Genomic DNA, 19,912 nt, shown 5'->3' with positions numbered 1-19,912 from the left:
TACGCTGGCTCCCTCGGCCAATAAAGCGAGATGAGTGCCACAACCCCGGAGTCGGTCACAACTGGACCTAATGGTCAGGGGTCCCTTTACCTTTAAATCAGGTTGGATTCTGCAAGGGACCTTACCATTCATGTAGAGGCTCACCCTTCCTTCTGTTGAACAGGAAGGAACGACTAGAAGATTATATAGGGGGTGGTATTCAAATAAATATTTGCACAAGTGCATGGTAAATGCCACTTGAAAAATGTAGCCTGGGGGATGCATTTTACTTCCAGCAATTATCCCAACCTCACTTTCTCCTCCACTCCCTTTAAAGAAAATTAATTTCTTTCTGTGCCTTTGCCTGTGACGTCTTGCTGTCTTTTAGTATCTGCCTAAATTATAGGTGAACAGTCTTGCCGCTTAGACATTTTTTTATTTGAGTGATGAGGAACTCTTCCAGGAGAAGACTAAACATTGTCACTACGCACTGTCAGGTTACATTAGACTCCCTAGTTAGGCCCTACTAAAAATAGAATCCCAAAGGATTAAAATTTCCCCACTCTAAGCATAGCATGAATAGAAAGAATTTTAAAAAAAAATCTCGCTGAGGTATCATTTATATCATTCAACCTCCTTTATTTCATTGGGAGAGTTAAGTGCATACATAAATCTCTCCTCCTGAAATCAACATGGCTGAAAAGTGTTTAAACTTGGCTGGACTATACTTTTGGACCATACTTCTCTCTGTTGTAATTGTTTTCTTTAAAATTGTCCCAAGGATATGACTAAAGAAAAGAAAAAATTAACAGCAAACATTTATTTAAGATTGTTACTGCGGAATAAGATAGATGTTTTAAATATGTATACCACCACCCTTCATTTGACTCCTGCCAACCTAGCAGTTCGAAAGCACATCAAAGTGCAAGTAGATAAATAGTTACCGCTCCGGCGGGAAGGTAAACGGCATTTCTGTGCGCTGCTCTGGTTCGCCAGAAGCGACTTAGTCATACTGGCCATGACCCGGAAGCTGTACACCGGCTCCCTCGGCCAATAAAGCGAGATGAGCGCCGCAACCCCAGAGTCGGTCACAACTGGACCTAATGGTCAGGGGTCCCTTTACCTTTACCTTTTACCCTTCATTTCGAGACCTTTACCTTTTACCCTTCATTTCGAGATTGCATGGCCGTTCACAACAGAAAAATACAAAATAAGAATACAAATTAAAACAAAAACCAACCAAGAACACATTTAAAGGGCCACAGAATGGGGAAAGCATGTCACAAATGATGAACCACCACAGAAAAGGCCCATTCTTGTGTTGCTACTAGTCCAGACCTCACATTTTTTTCAAATTGATGGAACTTTATATCTAATGACTATTAACATGTCATCACCAAGGGATGGGTGAGGGAGAACTTCTAAGGAACTGGTACTTCTTGGTAGGCAGAGGGCCTTCTTGGTAGTGGCACCTGCCCTGTGGAACGCCCTCTCAACAGATGCCAAGGAAATAAAGAACCATCTGACTTTTAGAAGACATATGAAGGCAGCCCTGTATGGGGAAGTTTGTAATGTTTGGTTTTTTTACTGTGTTTCATGTGTTTAATTTCTTGCAAGCCACTCAGAGTGGCTGGGGACAACCCAGTCAGGTGGGTGACATTATTATTACAGTATTATTATTATTATTATTATTATTATTATTATTATTATTATTATTGGCATGCACCTCAACATAGCTCATTGGACTAGATGACACTTGTGGTCCCTTCCCATTCTACAGCTGACTTATGATTCTAACAACACCATGGCAATATTTTTCTAACTACATGCAACATCATTCTACTAGCACTGATACGGTTACTTGACTTTAGCCTTTGCACCATCTGTCTTTTTAAAAAAATCACAATCTTCTCTTATGTAATTAAGGAATGGAATATATTGTTCTGATTGATTAGATTCCCCAGTTGTTGTTGTTGTTGCTGCTGCTGCTGTTTTTGACTGGTTGCTATTTTCCTTTCTTGGTTTTCCCATCCCTGTGACAAAGCCATAACCTTCCTGCAACCAGGACTTGACACTCCTCTCCTCCCATCTCTGCCTCCTCCTCTTCTTTTGACAAGGCCCCTGCAAGTGATGTCTGGCACCTCCGCTTTCTAAGGCTGCCCCTAATTGGTAGTTTAAGCAGAAAGACAAATGCCCAATCCACATCCCAGGGAAGGTGGAAATTAGTGTGGCTCTGCTTAGCTGCTGCCCAAACCAGCTGGAGCTCTGGAAGAAGAGAAAGCTCACCACAGGAACACAAGTGAACAGCAGAGAACCTGCACAAGCAACGCTGACACAAAACCCCAAACATATATTAAGTAACATAGAAACATCGCCACCCCACCCCACCCGCACTCATCTCCCCCCTCCACCTCTTTCCCCCTTTTCTTCCTAATGTCTCAACAAATGAAACTGATTTGTAAAAAATGTTACATGGGGGGGGGGGGTACAAAAGAGAGACATTGCACATACCTTTGTAAATCAAGAAAATCTTTAATAAAAATACATTTTTAAAAAAGGATGGTGTGTGTGTGTGTGTGTGTGTGTTTGTGTGTGTGTGTACAATTTCAGGGCCCATTGCACAGCAGAATGTGCTAACCAAGTGGATTTTTCTTGAAACTAATTTGATTCTCCCACATACAGCAGGAGAGTCTAATTATGATGTCATTTTAAAAAGTTATGGAAGCCCCCCCATAACAAAATTCCTACTGTTTTTTAAAGATTGTGTGTATATTTCACTGTATTAAGCAGAATGCTTGATGTTATATATCTATTGATATATATACAATTCTAACAGAAATAACACAGGGGAACATCATGATCTTAACAGATAAATAATAATAAAAAATACCCATCCACTACATCCTGGTAGTTTGAGATCAAATCACGAAAAAGCGCTTGAATGAAAACAAAAAATTAAATGATACTGAGCCACCCATTTACTTTGTTTTCAGACAGGTACCACCTCTGCATATGTTACAACTGCCAACATGGAGTTTTTACAGCACATAAATAGGACTGAAGCATTTGCCAGGGACATTATGCAGCCTTGTGAGAAAGTTGCCTCGTGCCCGCCCTGAATGTTTTGTTTTCATTATATCCCCAGTAATAAACGGTTTGTGCTCTCCTATCCTTCATAAATAAAAACTCTTAAATCACCAACAATTACTTTGTTCTCCTTACTTCCTGTGCTATAAAAGCATTCCCTTGTGTGATAATGGATGGTAATGTTATGGTCATAGCACCACATGCCTTTAATTTAGGCTACATGTGTAGGTATAAATACATTTTTTAAGAAGATACATAATTGTGTGTGCGCGCGCGTGGGTTGTTTTTTTAAAAAAGAAAAGGCCTAAAATTTTACGACACTGGAACCTTCACTTAGAAACTGTCATTGTTCCAACAATGCATAATGCCACAGTGAGTAGACAAAAAGAGCAATTGGTGAAGGATAATTACGGTTGGTGGAAATTGCTGCATGTCTCTTTCCCACTCTGCTGCTGGGAATGTTTGCAAAAGGACATTGAGCTTCCCAGATGAAAGGTTGGCCCATTAGGATTCTGGATTAACATTCCCTCACTTTCTACTTTCACAGACTCACTTGGTTAGAAGCGAGAGATGGATGAAGGATCATTCCGGCTCTGGAAGTGCAAAATAATACAAGAGTTGACTAATGGAAAAGCCATCTTATTCAGAGATTCCTGGAGAGTGACTTGCCCCACTGATTACGTTGGGAGGTGGGAAGGAATTGAAAATTAAACTTCTGATATCATAACGCCATTATACAAATCTACGTTGTGACTGCATTTGTGATATTGTGGACCATTTCTGGTCGCCTCACCTCAAAAAGGATATTGTAGAGTTGGAAAAAGTTCAGAAAAGGGCAACGAAAATGATCAGGGGGATGGAGCAAAACGCCCTCCTCCCTGAGGAAAAGTTGCAGCATTTGGGACTTTTTGGTTGAGAGGAAAAGTGAGTAAAATCCAACGTGATAGGTTTTTGTAACACTATGCATGGCATAGAGGAAGTGGGTCGAGAAAACTTTTTCTCTCCCTATCATAACACTGTAACTTGTGGGCATTCGATGAAGCTGAGTGTTCAAAGATTCAGGACACATAAAAGAAAGTACTTCTTCATGCAGCACATAGTTAAACCATATAACTTGCTCTCTCACGGGAGGCAGTGATGGCCACCAACTTGGATGGCTTTTTAAAAAGGACTGGACAAATTCATGGAAGAGAAGGCTGTTGATGACTATTAGCCACAATGGCTATGCTCTGTGCCTGTGTGGTTGGAGGCAGCAATGCTTCTGAATATCAGTTGCTGAAAACCCCAAGAGTGAAGAAAGCTCTTGTGCTCAGATCCTGCTGTCATGTTTCCCCCAGGCATCTGGGTGATCCCTGTGAGAACAGGATACAGTGGTACCTCAGGTTACATACGCTTCAGGTTACAGATTCCGCTAACCCAGAAATAGTACCTCGGGTTAAGAACTTTACCTCAGGATGAGAACAGAAATCATGCCTTGGCAGCGCGGCAGCAACAGGAGACCCCATTAGCTAAAGTGGTACCTCAGGTTAAGAACAGTTTCAGGTTAAGAACGGACCTCTGGAACGAATGAAGTTCTTAACCTGAGGTACCACTGTACTGGGATGGGCCATTGCCTTTTTGCCTTCTCTTTTTGGGAGCAATGTATTTTCTCTCTTTTGGTGGTATGGATTCGGACTAGCAAGTTATTATTACTTTTATTTCACCTCATGTCTCATCCGCATCAACATACATTTGAAACACTCTTGTGCCATTTTAACAGCCATGGCTTCCCACAGAGAATCCTGGGAACTGTAGTTTGTTAAGGGTGCTGAGATTTTTGTGAAGTGCGGGAGGGGCTTTACAGGCAATCAATCTAGTCCAACCCCTGCTCAGTACAGGAAATCCAGAGTTAAGGATATTCCACACAAACAGCTGCCCTGTCTCTCTGAAGATCTCTAGCAAGCCGCTGGGTAATTGGAAGGCTGCTGAAACCAGTCTGAAAGTGGTCCAAGGCCCACACACTGCCCAGTTGCCATCCACTGCTTGAGAAATGCTCGCCTTCTATAAATTTAGGTTTGTGCAATTAAAGCAGCTCTGGTGCAACAAATCCACTTTAAAAACAAAAACAAAAAAAACCCTAATAACAGAATCTTTGGCCTAAAAAGTGTGGGATAGCTAGCTCCCCACAAACAAATCAAAACAAGTGCTCAGTAAAGAGCTGACATCATATAACCTCCCTGTGGGGAAATCAGGATGAAGCTCAACCTTTTTTATTTGGGAAATGGAGCTGTCAACAAGCAATGGTCTCTGCCGCCCCCTGCAGGTGAACTGCCTGTGATCTGATGCAATGGACTTTATTCCACAAGCAGTTGTGTCACAGTCAAGACGCTTTGTTGTTTTTGTAGCAGCAGACTTCCCAGCCTTTCTGAAAGTTTACCATGGAAGCCTAATAGGACTAGGTAACACAAAAATCTTTTTATGAATCCATACTTTGGTGCTGGGGATTGCTGTAACAACTCCGTATATAATGGAAAGTGCTTTGGAGACGTGCATAAACAGTTTTCAAAAATAATTTTACTACGTACAGGGATTAAATTTATTTATTAACTACATTTAACCTGGTCAGGTACTATAGGATCCTTCCCAGCTTTTACAGCTTAAGAATATGACCAAGAGGTTTGACCTTCCTTGTGTTCCCTCGACCTTTGCTCTTCTTGCCTGATCAGGAGTAGCCAGAAAGGGGCAGCTAGGGTGTGTGTGACAAAAGTGTCTTTGCCTGAGGAAGTGATTTCTGCTGCACTCAAAAGAGTTGGTGGTGCGACCACTGCTTAAGAAGTCCTCCTTGGACCTGACTGTTTGGAAGCACTACTGCTTAGCTGTAAATAGCCCCTTCTTAGAGAAGATTCTTAAAGAGGATGGTGGTTGCTCAGATGCTGTAGTCCAGTAATAGCTGGGCTTTCTCCACTCTGGATTCAGACCTGGGTTTGGGACTGAAGTGGCCTTGGTCACCATGCATGATGTCCTTTATGGGGAACAGGAAAGGGGAAGGATGACCCTATCATTTCTCCTTAATCTCTCAGAGGTATTAAAGACCATTGGCCATAGTATCTGTGGGCAGCTGGCCCAAGATATTGTGGAACCTGAGACGGACCCCCAAATCGCACCCCCCTCTTTGCCATGAAAGAAAGGCTGAGGGAAAATCTACATCATGAAATAAGGAGGAATAAAGATTGACATCGGGATCTGCCCCGGTGAATTCCTCCACCTGAGGCAGTCGGCTCACCTTGCCTTATGGGTGAGTGGGCCCTGTCTGTTAGATTAGCTTTGTAGACTGGGTGTGAGAGGCAATTTGGTAGTTCTGATCCTACCTGCGAGACCAGCTCCAGAAGGCAGCATTGGGGGACTGTTGCTCAGTCCCATAGAATCTGTGCCGTGGAGTCCTGCAAGATTCCATCTTATCTCCCATGCTGTTCAATAGCTATATGAAGCTGCTGGAATTTGGAGAAAGGAGCCATCAACATGTGGATGACACCGACCCAGCTCTAGTTCTCATTCTCATCTGTCTGGATGAGGGACAATAAGCTGAACCTTCCTGCAGCTGTTAAATGCACAGTTCTTCCAGCAAAACAGACAGCCATCTTAATCCCTAAACCAGTTAGCAGTGGCGTAGCGTGGGGGGCAGGGGGGGCCGGCCACACCGGGCGCAACATCGGGGGGGGGTCTCACTGCCTCCAGAGTTGCCGAAGAGCCTCGGGCGCAGGCTGTAGCAGAGCCCCATGGCAGCAGCCCAGGCAGCAGCAAGAAGCAGCTGGCAGCGGCGGCAGGTTAGGGGTTAGGGACGCAAATTACTTACCTTGCCCCAGGTTAGGGGGCGCAAATTCCTTGCCTTGCCCCGGGTGCTGACAACCCACGCTACGCCGCTGCCAGTTAGACAGGAGTGTCGAGACTTAAATTCATTTGCAATCTATGTAAGATATGTTATGCTCTAGTCTTAAATATTGAACTGAAGACCATAGGAATTGCCCCTATGCACTCTAGAGCACGCATTAAAGTGAATTGGGTAAGGATTCTGGTAGGGAGATGCTGAGCGAATAGAATGTTGATGCCATTTTTTAGAGGAAACACCTTTGAATAACTAACAAATAATCTATTCATACAAGACAATAAACATATAAAACATATGATCAAACCATTGTAAAGGATCTTCTAGCAATCTAGCTCAACAGTTGTGCAGTGTAGAGTTTTTCGTCGATTTAGTTGGTGCCCAGCGACACCTGGTGGCGGAATGTTGCCATCAATTTTGAAAGTCAATGAAGAATTATGGATATTGGCAGAGATTAAAAACAAAATCAAGCATGGTTAATCAGTCTGTTTGGTATCATTCTTCACGACATTGAATTGCTGATACATGAGCTCAGATCATCTGGTTGTTTGACAGTGAAATATTATTTCTACATTTTCCCACTATGTAAGTTTTCAGCATACAACCTCCTCCCCTCCTCTTCGCCATTGGAAAAGACTGAAGGATTGGACATTGTAGCTCTCTTTAAATACCAGAAGGTTGTCATGTAGAAGAGGGCACTTTCAGAGAGCAGGATTAGACCTAATGGGCTGGTCACAGGACGATAAGGAGAAAAACTTAAACAGCCCTGTTGGATCAGGCCAAGGGGCCAATCTATCACATGACACGGTACACACATAGCATATGAGTGGCAATGCCCATCAACTTTTTTGGGGGGGGGCTAACCCCCTCAAATATTTTATTGTGGGGGTTAAGTTACCCCTGCCTCTAGGAGTTGGCTCCTATGCCCCCAAGTCTCGTTCCTGGTCAGTCACCACCAGTTCAGACCCTGTGACCATATATATGAAATTTAGATTATCGTGCCCCAATTGAATTCAGCTGAATATGAGGAGAAACTTCTTAATGGCAAGAGAGTTCAACACTAGGCTCAGTTCCCTGGAGGAGTGGTGGTCTCTCTTGCTGGAAGTCTTCAAATAGAGACTGTTGGAAATGCTATAGCCCTCTGTTTCCTGCACTGAGCCCAGGAAAGACTAGACAGCCTACGAGGCCTGTGCCTACTCTATGGTAAAAGAAAATCATGCCCTAGGGAACCTTAGCCTGCAGGCCAAATGCAGCCCTCCAGGCCACTCCATCTGGTCCTTGGGATGCTCCCTGTGCCATGTCCCTCACCAGTCTTGTTCAGTACCCACCTCAAGAGTTTTTCCATGGTTTAAATGTTTCCTTCAGCTGTGACGGTGCTTCATGCTTAACTGGATTGAGAGATTTGAGGGCAGGGGCAGAAACCTCTGGCTTTTGCACAGCTGGAATGGAACCAACTGCACAAAATCAAGAGTCACATTCCTTGCTCCACTCCCCTTTGCCTCTGGCCCTCCTCAACTCTGGCATGTGACCCCTGGAAGATTCCCCATAAAGGAATGCAGTCATTGTGCTAAAAATGCCCCTATACAACAGGGTTATGGTGTGGTTTCCCCCTCCATGGGTATCATGACAGATGAAGGGTGAGCTATAATCAATATTTTTTAATAATAAACAAGGATACAAATAAATCTCTGCTGAGGTGCACCCACAATTGTGAGGCTTTGCGAGCTGTTACCATTGGCTAAGGACTACTGTTACCATTGGCTAAGGACTACATGTGATGTCACAAAAGCACATGGCCTTTTCCTCTTCCCCAACAGAACCCAGTGGGTAACAGCTGTGATGTCACTGAAGGACATGGTGGTTGCAGTGGCAGAGCTTCATGCTCCGGCACTGGGGTGGGCGGAAAGCAGGCGGGGGCGGGGCACCCAGCATGGGTGGGGGGGCACCCTGGGGATTGCGCTGCGGGGAGTGGTGTGCTCCCCCCGCATTCCTCTTCCTCCGCCAGTGGGTGGCTGAGGGGAAAGAGGCCCTCCCTCTGTGACATCACTGGGCCACCCCTAGGTCTCAGGTTTGGGACCGGAAATCTCAGGGTCTGAGGAGCTGCTGACATGGCAACCCTACGTCTAATAGACGGAAGCAACTCCACACATTTACATTGCAAGAGAGCATACATAACAAGTATGGACAAGCTACTTCCATAGTTGAACTCGCCTTCTTCCCCTTGTACCAAACGATATGGCTAATCTGACTCAACAACACCCACCACTCACAAACAAACCACACTGAAACCAACTGAACACAACTAACCGAGTGGCACTGTGGGTTAAACCACAGAGCCTAGGACTTGCCGATCAGAAGGTCGGCGGTTTGAATCCCTGCGACGGGGTGAGCTCCCATTGCTCAGTCCCTGCTCCTGCCAACCTAGCAGTTCAAAAGCACGTCAAAGTGCAAGTAGATAAATAGGTACCACTCCGGCAGGAAGGTAAATGCCGTTTCCGTGCACTGCTCTGGTTCGCCAAAAGCAGCTTAGTCATGCTGGCCACATGGCCAATAAAACGAGATGAGCGCCGCAACCCCAGAGTCGGTCATGGCTGGACCTAATGGTCAGGGGTCCCTTTACCTTGTGTGTGTGTGTGTGTGTGTGTGTGTGTGTGTGTGTGTATGACCTACCCATGTGATGCTGTCACAAAAACCCTGCACAAACAGTACACAATAGAATGAAATATCATTATCCCCCTCCCAAACCACACAATGCAAATGTCTCATACTGAATGTAAATGGACTGTGAAAAAGACTCTGAATTGAGAATGGAGACACTTTTATTTATTTGTCTTTTTACACAAGAATATTTAATAAAAACTACCGGTAATTAAAAAACAACTTGCCTTCCAATGATCTAATAAGAGGACATGAATATTTTCAGGGGCTCTGGAAACAGTGATAGGGAGCGATCCAGCTTCCAATCACACCCACAGAGCAAGTAACCACTCTGGGCATAATAATCCTTGCATTATTAGCAGTGGCTGGGAGGAAAGAGCTGGCCTCTTCGCCATAGAAAACCACCTCTCAGTCCTTCCCACTCTATATTCAGCAAAAGTACTCAATTAAACATTACACTTGATAGAAGGGCTCTTGCAAGCCCGAGACTTCAGTAACAGAAATATATTTTCATGGCATTCTTTGGAGGTTCATTGCTGGCTGACTAGAGCACTGAAAAGCTAATGGGGAATTTTGCTCAGAGTCCATCTCTTTGGGAACCACACCTGTAAAGACCATCATTAATTGTAATTGGGCAGTCTAAGCTTATACAAATAAAGTAGTAGTGTAGACAGCGGTCCCAAACTCCAGATGGGAGGTCCCAGCCCTGGAACTGCAGGAAATGTACCTGTTTACACAAGTAGTTTCCCATATAGCAAGGCATACAGAGGCTCTCCTCTTCCCCTCATATTAGCCTTGCTGGATGAAAATGGAAGTCTTTAGATTATACCTGTGCAAAATGCAGATTTCAGCAGATATCATTAGATTTAAGCTATGTATCAGGACATTTTTTTTAGGGAAACCCTTCTCGTGACAGTCCTAGCACCTGCTATGAACTTTAACAACATTAGAAAGAAACCTTGCTTAAAGCCAGGAAATTCCAGAGGCCACAGAAAGGGTTTGGAGCCGTGCAAAAGTGAGAAGTGTTATATTAAAGGTGGCATGGGCAGCAGGTGAGAGATCACTTCCTATCCAGCTAAGGCAATAATTATAAAAAGGAGGCGTTGGTCTGTGCCTGGATAGGAGGCCACCTCTTTGGGTTTGGTAGAAGGCAGGCAAGATGTAATGGAATCTATTAATAAATGGCAAATGCACTTGTATTTTATATGATTTATTGGTGTAGATGAAGCTTCCTTGTGTGTTTCTTAAAATAAATGGTAAAGAGATTAAAGGAGGGAGCCCATGGATAATTTTCACAGAAGGAAGTACACCACTTTGCCTATTTCTATTTACAGATGAATTAAGGTTTTATTTATGAAATTAGTAGGCCTTGGCATATCTGGTGTTCGTCAGCAGTTAACTCAAACCTCAGCATTGGCTTGTGAAAAACATCTAAACAATGTTTGTTCCCAAAATGGGCTTGCTGCTGTAATAGATGTTGCCTGGAAGGGCACGCTGCCCCAGGTTGATGAGTAACAGCTCTCACATGTTTGTCGGTATCCTTGCAACAAGTATTGCATTAAAAACACCAGTCACAAACATGAAATCAGGTTTGAGAAGATTCAACCCACAGTCCGTAGCTTTGGCTTTTATTAACTATTCATACAACCACATACAGCATTTCTTTCCTATCATTCATTTTCTTCTGTATCACCCAATGCCATTCTGAGAATTTTATTTTTATTTTTAAACGACTTTATAGCATTTAAAACATTTGCCACTCACTACTCTTAGGAAACAGGCTTCAGCGTAAAAAAACAAAAGCAAACATAGCATCTTGCTATGATCTTGCTGTGCAAAAGCTATCAGGACTTGCACAAAAGTCAAGAAGGCAACAATGAGTCAGCAGGCAAAAACTTTCGCTCCCCACCCCCCCAAGTTACTCATATAAGAACTGTATTTAAAGATTGAACAAATTTGCCTCTTCTTTCCTGGAAAAGAGATCACTATACAAAAACGGCAGAATATGAAGAATCTTGAAAAATTAAAAAGCCAGTTTTAAAAATTATTTCTTTTTCCCTTTTGAAGGCTTAGCAAACAAAGCAGGATCTATCTGATCTCTCGGCAGACCCCTCACTGAGAAAAGCCGTGCTGCTCTTTCTTGCAGGGTGCCCCCACATTTCAGTCCCAAAGCCGTCAGCTCAAACTTCAGCTTGTCTAGTCCTATGGCTTCCAGTTCAGCAACAGAGTTGAATTCCAAAAGATCTATTGTTGAAGTCTCCTAACAAAAAAACAAAGGGAAACAGGCAGTGTTTTAAATGTGTGTCATGGATACCCAAAGAGACAAAAAGCTTTTCAGCAAAAAGGAAGTGGAAAAAAACAACTACATGTTTTCACTCTGGGATATTGCAGTCATCTAACATGGTGCGTGCTGAGTTTAAGTTACAGGAGCACCCTTAAAGGACTCCAAAATCCTGTATATATGTTTCAATTTAACCAAAGAGGTTCTGTGGCAGGGGTGGGCAACCTATGGCCCTCCAGATGTTGCTAGATGATGTTGTCAGATGTTGTTAGCTCCAGCCAATGGGAGTTGCAGCCCAGCAACTTCTGGAGAGCCACACTTTCTCCACCCCGATCTATGGTTAAGAGTTGTTGTTGTTTAGTCATGTCTCACTCTTCGTGACCCCATGGACCAGAGCAGCCCAGTAAATGGGACAGCATTTTTCTCAGGGTCCAGCTGAGTGTGTGTGTGTGTGTGTGTGTGTGGGCCAGCAGAATCTACTGAAAAATAAATAGATAGATGATAGATAGATGATAGATAGATAGATAGATAGATAGATAGATAGATAACAATAGCCACCACCATCCTACCCTCCCACTCCCAAAAATGTATCTGGAAGGATGAGACATGACATTGCAATCATCACATTGTGAGTGAAAATAGAAGCTTATGGGAAATGGTAGCAAGTTGCATTTCAACTGCATTTCAGTTGCATATATATATATATATATATATATATATATATATATATATATATAAACAAACTTCTAATCAGACATAATAAGCAGCATACTTACTGTGCTCTGTAACTGGCTCACAGGTTCCTGCGTATCTGAGGCATTTGCCTGATCTCTGTCCTTTGTTGTCCTGGCTGTTTCATGTTTCTCAATAGCTGCAGTTTCAGTGATAGGTGGATCCTCTACCAGATCCTTTTTAGCACCCTTCCCTTCTTCTTGCAAAATCTCAGCTGCATCAGAGGCTGAAGAGCAGCTTCTGGAATCCTCGGAACTGCTGGGACACTGTTCTGTACTTTCCACCATCTTCACATGGTTGCCAGATGACACTGTGCAACTTCCTGATGTGCCAGGTGAGTCGTCATCTTCACTGCTACTACTGTCTTGTGAACTGTCAGGGTCCTCCAAGCCTTCCACCCCCAACCTGCCACAATCAATGGAAATCCATTTTTTTAAAAGTGTGTGTTTTTACAAATAGCATCAGCAAAGCACAGAGGTTTGGCAATTTGCCCAAAACCCTTTTGCCTCAACAACTATGAAAAGAACACAAGTTCTGGCAATGTAGAACACATTTTCCTACCTAATTTCATATACAGAAGCTGAGGGTACTGGCAACTGGATCTTACTTCAGCATCCTTCACAGTACCTGAAGGCAGTAGGCTAGCTTACGGGGTGCAGGATAGGCTGCACGGGACACCAACCCACTCACTACCCCCTCAACATCTGCCACCTGAGGCAACCAAGTAGGGCCGGCCCTACCAATGGAATTAATGCAAGACCAATTCCAGTGAAGCTCTTGCAGTACTAAAATTCCATAGGCATCACCAAACATCATGGTAATGGTATCAAAAGGGCAACTCTTTCTAAAAGTAGAGTAGAAAATCAGAGACCATAAGCGCCCAAACAGGCATAAAACTGCCAACACACTGTTTCCACTCAATTCTGCTGAAACCATGGAGCTCTGCCACCTTGAATACTTACACAGAATATTGCTATAATAAGCTGCCTTGTAGCTTATCCACAGCATTCTGTAGTGAACTTAAAGGGTTCAACGTGCTGAGCTGTTGTAGAGGATTGCTATGAAATGGTTATTCATTTGGATCCAATGGATTACTTGCAAGCAGAGGCAGTAAGAAACCTAATTTCACGAGCAAAACAGTGCTTATGGTTCTTAGGATCCATGCCACAGTATTTAAGGCCACCTGCTCCCTTTTAAAGGAAGCAATTCTGTTCCTGTTCCTTACAATCTTTATTCATGCACCTTTTCATCTAGTTAAAAGGATCAAAATGTAATGCTCACCAAAAGCACTTCTTCTTCTCAGACGTGGCTCCCTTTTCAGAATCAGCTGGCCGTTTCCGGCTCTCACTGCTCTCTGGCGAGACCATTGTGCTAGAAGATGCTTGCATGCCTGAAAAGGAGCAAAAACAGTCAACTCTTCCTTCTCCATTTAATCCCTGGCATTTCAAATCAAACACAATGACATAATAAAAAAACAGGTATGAGAATTAAGAAATGAAAGCACATTTTCTATTTATCTCTAATTTCCCACTAAATGAGTTTTGTTTAGCTTAGTTTTCAGCTCTGCCAATGTTATTTAAGGCATCATCAGTACTCAGTGCAGATGATAGCAAACCATAGTGGTTAGTGTTGAGTTTGAACCTGGGTGACCAGCGTTCAAATCCCCACTCAACAATTAATATCACTGGGTGATGCTGGGCCAGTCGCCATTTCTCAGCCTAACCTGCCTCACAGTGTTGCTGTAATAATAAAATGGAGAGGGGGACTCCTTCGGAGAAAAGGTGGGGTAGAAATATAACAAAATCAATAATTTGAAAATCCCCTTTGCTTTGCGTTTTATTGCTCTTCCACAGAGTAATGGGGGGGGGGATGTTCCACTAAATTCTCTCAGCAGCCTTTTAAAATTTATCAAAATCCAACTATCAAAATAAACACCAAGGAATTTAATTTTCAGCAGCCATTTTCCCAAACGGAATGTTAACAAGCCTATTCATATTTACGAGCATTCACTGTTGTTGTCATCACAAGGCAATGATATCATTGAACCAATCTGCATTCTGAGGTGCCATTCCAAGGCCCGCAGAGGACTGCCACAAATAAGAGGGTTCAGTTTCACTTAGATGTTCACAGACCCCAGAGTTCAAACTCCTAAGGTTCTACAAACTGTTCTGTATGCCTGCAGGTTAAGTCTTGCAAGTCACGATGTTTCTGAAGCAGCTAATCCAGTGACAGCAAGGAGGACACCATGGCAATACGTGCATGGTCAGAGCCACTGTAACAGAGCAGCTCAGTCACTGAGAGGTAGTGATCATGAGAGGTCAGAGACTGGGAAGTGCACCTAGACTTGCCTTCAGCAGAACTCCACGAACTGGATGCTGATGCAGGCAGAAGAGGAAGGAGGCATGTTTTGGCAACCCCACTTTCTATTCAAGGAGAGAGCTGTCCACCCAGAGGTTGAAAATTCAAGGCAAATACACAAACACACAGGCACACTGTTCAACACCAGAGCATCATAATGACAGGCTATTTAGCTGCCCAACTGATATATGTAATCCAGCATAACGACCAACGATGCTCTCTGTGCTACCTTTGAGAACGGAATCCTCCAGCCTTTCTGCCATCTCGTGACATTGCTGCTGGTAGTCTGGGTTCGTGAAAAAGTGTTTCGGCTCCGCAAGTTTGCGCTTCAGTCTTTCCACACGTCTTTGCTCCTTGTCCGCTTCACGTTCCGCTTGCTGCTTCACCCATTCGGCCATTCTGTTAAGAGAGAAGAAGCCACATGACACTACATGCACTTTTATGTGTCCACTCTGCCATGGGCTTGATAGTTTCGGATCAAGCACTCTTTCCGCCTACTGCTAGGAGGAAAAGGGTGGAACAGGACAGAAGATGAATCTGCTGGATCAGACCAACAGCCCATCTAGTCCAGCACCCAGTTCTTGCAGTGGCTGGCCAGATGCCTGTGGGAAGCCTGCAAGCTGGACATGAGTCTGCCCACCTGCAATTAAGAATGTAAGAAGATCAGGCCAATGGTCCATGTAGTTCACCATCCTGTTCTCACAGTGGCCAACCAGATGCTTGTGGGAAAGCCACAAGCAGGATTCAAGCACAAGAGTACTCTTTCTCTCCTGTGGTTTCCAGCAACTTTTATTCAGAAGCATTGCTGCCTCTGACTGTGGGGGAAGAGCACAGCCAGCATGCCTAGTAGCCTTGCCTTCCATGAGTTTGTCTAATCTTCATTCAAAGTCATCCAAGTTGGTGGCCACTACTGGAATGAGTTCCTTAGTTTAACCATGTTAACCAGCGAGTGTTAAAAACTCCCATCTTCCTACAAAACACAAGAAAACATCTTCATGTGCTTCCTCCCAAAACAAATAAAAAATTACTCGTCTTTATTAATTGATGGGGTTTGGCAGGGGTCACTGTCAATGAGACACCAGAAAGGAAAATAAAAATCCTCCAGATGTTTAACTACTGCAGAGAAAGCCAGGAAGGGTAAATACATGCCTTGTCCACGAAAGTTATTTTAAGTAGCATATTTCTAGCTTGCCCTTCACAAGAGCAGAAATATGTAAAATTAACAATTAAAACCAAAGTTCAAACCAGACCAATCAAACTTCAGCAGGAATAAAAATCCCACAATACTCATCTCAGGCTCACTCCAAGCATTTGTTCTGCAATTCTACATGTGTTGCTCACCTCCTTATATATAATGTAATAAGGGCATCTGAAGGGGCTAACTGCTTTAACCAACCTTGTAAATAAGCACACAAAAGCTACTAGCCTGCAAAAAAATTTACTAGTCTGCATTTCTGCAGAGACGAAGATCCACAAGCTAGAAAAAAGCCTTCTGGCAAGCAGACTGGTGGCAGAGGTATATGGCTATCCATCTGCCTTCTGCCAGCCTTCTGTGTTGGTTGTAGAGGAATTTTCTTCTTCTGCAATTAGCTCAGAAATTAAGTGGCCTGTCAGAAGAGGGGTGGAAAGATCTCTACCTCCCCTGTCAGGTTTGCTCCACCCCACCCCCCCATATTCCTTGTCCATGGTTACGAGGTGAACTGTTATATACTAGACTGGTTTAAATGATGTAACCAAACAGTTCTAGCTCCAGAGGAGTAATTACTTTCCAACAATGCTATGGGTTGCTTTAACGACCTTAAGTTATGTCCAATAACTGCAAAGGGTTTACTCTGAGTAGGACTAGCACTGAATACCATTGTATATTAGTAGACACAACAAAGCTGCAGTTTCGAAAGTCTAGTTGACTGCATAAAGGCTAACGGAATCCAGGTACATTGGTACCTCTTGATGCAAATGGGATCCGTTCCGGAGCCCCATCTGCATCCAGAGCAGAACGCAACCTGTATCTGCATGGGCGTGGGTATGATTCGCCGCTTCTGCGCATGCGTATGATATCATTTTGAGCATCTGCGCATGCACAAACAGCGAAACCCAGAAGTAACACATTCCGTTACTTCCGGGTTGCACCGGAGTGCAACCAGAAAATGCTCAACCTGAAGCAACTTCAACCCAAGGTATGACTGTATTACATAATTTTAGCTGGTCTTTTGAAACCGATGCTACACTCTGGGGCTCAGAAACGTTCAAGGACAGATTGAACAAGATACAGCACACAGATATTTTGCCCCAATCAGTGTTCTCATTTGGACTTTTTATAGTAATTTGAGAAATACGCTTCTAAATCTATAGAATACTGATAATGAGATGTATGGTTATTTTCTGTGAGAAATAAATGACTCACGCTTTTTCATGGTTAACATCTCGAAGTCTCCTTCCACTAAGATCTCTGCAAGCTTCTCGATTTGTTGTCTTCTCAATTTGAGCACCAAGTGCACGGAGCATAGATCCAAAACCTAGGAGCGAATTACAAGCTGTCAGCAGCATAACGGTAAGAGTAAGAGAACACTATAGCAAGATTATTTGGTAATGGAATGTTAAACTGCAAGGATGCCTACTCAAAATCAGCCTTTTCCAACCAGGTGCCCTCCAGATGCTGAAGCTGATGGAAGGTGTAGTCCAAAACAGGTTGACACCAGGTTGGGAAAGGCTCATCAAGACTGTGATCTCACCTTTTTGTATTTATATTTGTCTTCTTCCCACTGCTACATGCAGAAATTTAAGATAGATCTATGTTAAGGATTTTTCACTAAGTTTATTTTGCATCTATGTAGTTAAGAAAATGTTTTGTGCTTGCACAGAATTACTCGTAGCTCAGTTACACACAGGGAAGGTTAAACACTTTAGCGTTGGCAGAAAGCAGCTCATTCTGGGAAAGCTTGAGAAACCAGGCTTGGTTCATAGCTACATTTACAAGCTCCTTGCAATGAAAGAAACATATTCTAATTTCCACTTTCAGAGTTACACAGTATTCTAATTATTTAGCACAAAGTTGCAACCGTGAACCCACCTCCTTTTCCACCACACAGTCTTGGTTCCAGGCTGTAAACGGCTCCTTCTTGTAGCACATCTTCAGAATTAACACGTCGACCATTACACTTTATATAGATGTGATCTTCAGGAAGACCCTAAATACAAACAAGTCAGAAAGAATTAAACATATACTGTAGGTTGAAATGCTACAACAGTTTAATATGTAGTAACTGGCAATTAGATTATTTTCCAATCAAGTTATTTAAAACTGTATGCTGGTGAAAAGATGGGTAAGAGATCTGGTTCCTTCTCTGTGTAAAGATCCAATACTTGGTGAAGTAAATGTATACAAATATGTGCAGCACAGAACACAGTATGAGTCACATCCCACTGAGTCACAAATTGGTAGTGCCACTGTTAAAATTTGGAAAGATTCTCTTAACTGAATGGTAATAGATAAGACAAAAAGAAAGAAACTATGAATGCTTATAAGAAATGCTTCCAAGACACAGAACTGTGAAACTCCGTTCACCTTAAAGTCCAGACTCTGCATACTTTCTAAATGAGTTGTAAAACTATCTTTGGTCAATAGGACTTTGGATTTAACAGGGGGACTTTAGTCTTCTTTTTATCATGTACCATTTTGTTATACTTTTAATGCTGTTACCTGCCCAAGCTCTTGGGAGGGGGCAAAACAACAACAACAGAAAACACATCTACCAAGTGTTGAATTATACACCTCAAAGAATTTCCTAAATCAGTTAACACCAGTCCCATTAATAATCTCTTAACTGCCATGCCGTACTTGACAATGACTGTCAAAAACACCACTGAGGGACTTCACAGTCATTCCCTTCTCCTTGGCCCCCTACCCAGCTTTTAACGCAAAAGGGAATTATGTCAAGCTAAGCTGGGTAGCCCCTTGGCTCCAGGTGCTTTTGGGACTACAACTACCACCACCCCGAGCAACTAATCACGCTAACTGGGGGGTGGGGGAGGCGAGGGCAGTCTAACAATTCCGGGGGGGTGTCCTCCCAGCTCCCGCGCCCCCAACCACAAGCAACCCCGACTCCCCGAGGGATCTCATTCCGTCCCTCACACAGCGACTAAGCCCCACCCGCTCCTTTCACACGAGCCCATTTTTTTTACCTGTACCCGGCAACGAGCGCGGAGTAAACCACAAACCGATCGATCTTCGGCCGGCAGAGGTACCGGCTGCGCTCCGGAAGCCAGCAGGTCCCGCACCCACAACGCCATTTTCGCCTTTCCTCAAGCAACACCGTCCCACACGTCGCTCCTTCAGTTTCCCGGAAAAGACGCGCGGCCGCTGGCGCGCACCAGTGACGTAATGGACGCAAAACAGGAAGTCGGGCACTGGAAGTTCCCTGGCCAGCAGCAGCAGTTTCCTTGCAGCCCCCTTCCCTCCCACGTGACACGGAGGGTGGGTCTGGGAGGGATGCCTGGTGGAGGCAGATAAAGCGGGTGGGGGCTGGGCGGCAGGCTTGGAATTGGCAGGCTGTCAGGGGAAGGAGCAGGAGGCGGCGGCGGGAGCTTGCAGCGACTCCTGCTTCATGGCGGCGCTTCAAGTGATTTACCCCTTTGGAGCGAGAGCAGGATACAACCCGGCTTGGTTTTTCGTTCCCTCTTGGCTGCCTCTCCGCTCATCGGCCTTCTGTCCGCACTTACAGTATTTCCAATAACCCAGAAGCTTTGCACGCTCTGCGGTGCGTGGAAATGCACCCGCGCTGCTTTCCCACCACGACGAGGGGGCGGGAGGGGAAGCCCCCCTGTCGTTACAGGAGTGTGCACTTCCTTTTGAAAAATGACGAGACTTAGGCGGGGTGCGGGGGGAGCTGAGTGGGAAATGTTGCAACCTGGCGTGCATAGCAACATTTGCAACTCTCCTTCCCCTTATTTCGCTA

At 44.0% G+C, this 19,912-nt stretch overlaps 1 protein-coding gene across 1 annotated transcript; it reads right to left on the bottom strand.

Annotated features, from left to right (window-relative positions):
- Window positions 1-11,171: 11,171 nt before the first annotated feature.
- Window positions 11,172-19,310, bottom strand: SDE2 (SDE2 telomere maintenance homolog). Its single transcript, XM_081856589.1, has 7 exons — window positions 19,140-19,310; window positions 18,028-18,145; window positions 17,362-17,473; window positions 15,187-15,356; window positions 13,881-13,989; window positions 12,644-13,004; window positions 11,172-11,846 (listed from the first exon to the last, which is right to left on the bottom strand). The coding sequence occupies exons 1-7, from the start codon at window positions 19,245-19,247 to the stop codon at window positions 11,631-11,633; spliced, it is 1,194 nt and encodes a 397-aa protein (XP_081712715.1). The 5' UTR covers window positions 19,248-19,310; the 3' UTR covers window positions 11,172-11,630.
- Between the last annotated feature and the right edge of the window lie 602 nt (window positions 19,311-19,912).

The sequence above is a fragment of the Podarcis erhardii genome, assembly GCF_964252035.2.
Source record: "Podarcis erhardii genome assembly, chromosome: 3".
Classification (NCBI taxonomy): Eukaryota; Metazoa; Chordata; class Lepidosauria; order Squamata; family Lacertidae; genus Podarcis; species Podarcis erhardii.
This window is presented reverse-complemented; position numbering and strand designations above follow the sequence as displayed.

Coding starts and splice junctions, on each gene's coding strand:
- SDE2 (XM_081856589.1), bottom strand. CDS start 19,247: ATGGCGTTGTGGGTGCGGGACCTGCTGGCTTCCGGAGCGCAGCCGGTA. Junction 17,474..18,027: donor ACTGTGTGGTGGAAAAGGAG/GTGGGTTCACGG, acceptor ATTCGCTCCTAG/GTTTTGGATCTATGCTCCGT. Junction 13,990..15,186: donor GGAGGATTCCGTTCTCAAAG/GTAGCACAGAGA, acceptor GCTCCTTTTCAG/GCATGCAAGCATCTTCTAGC.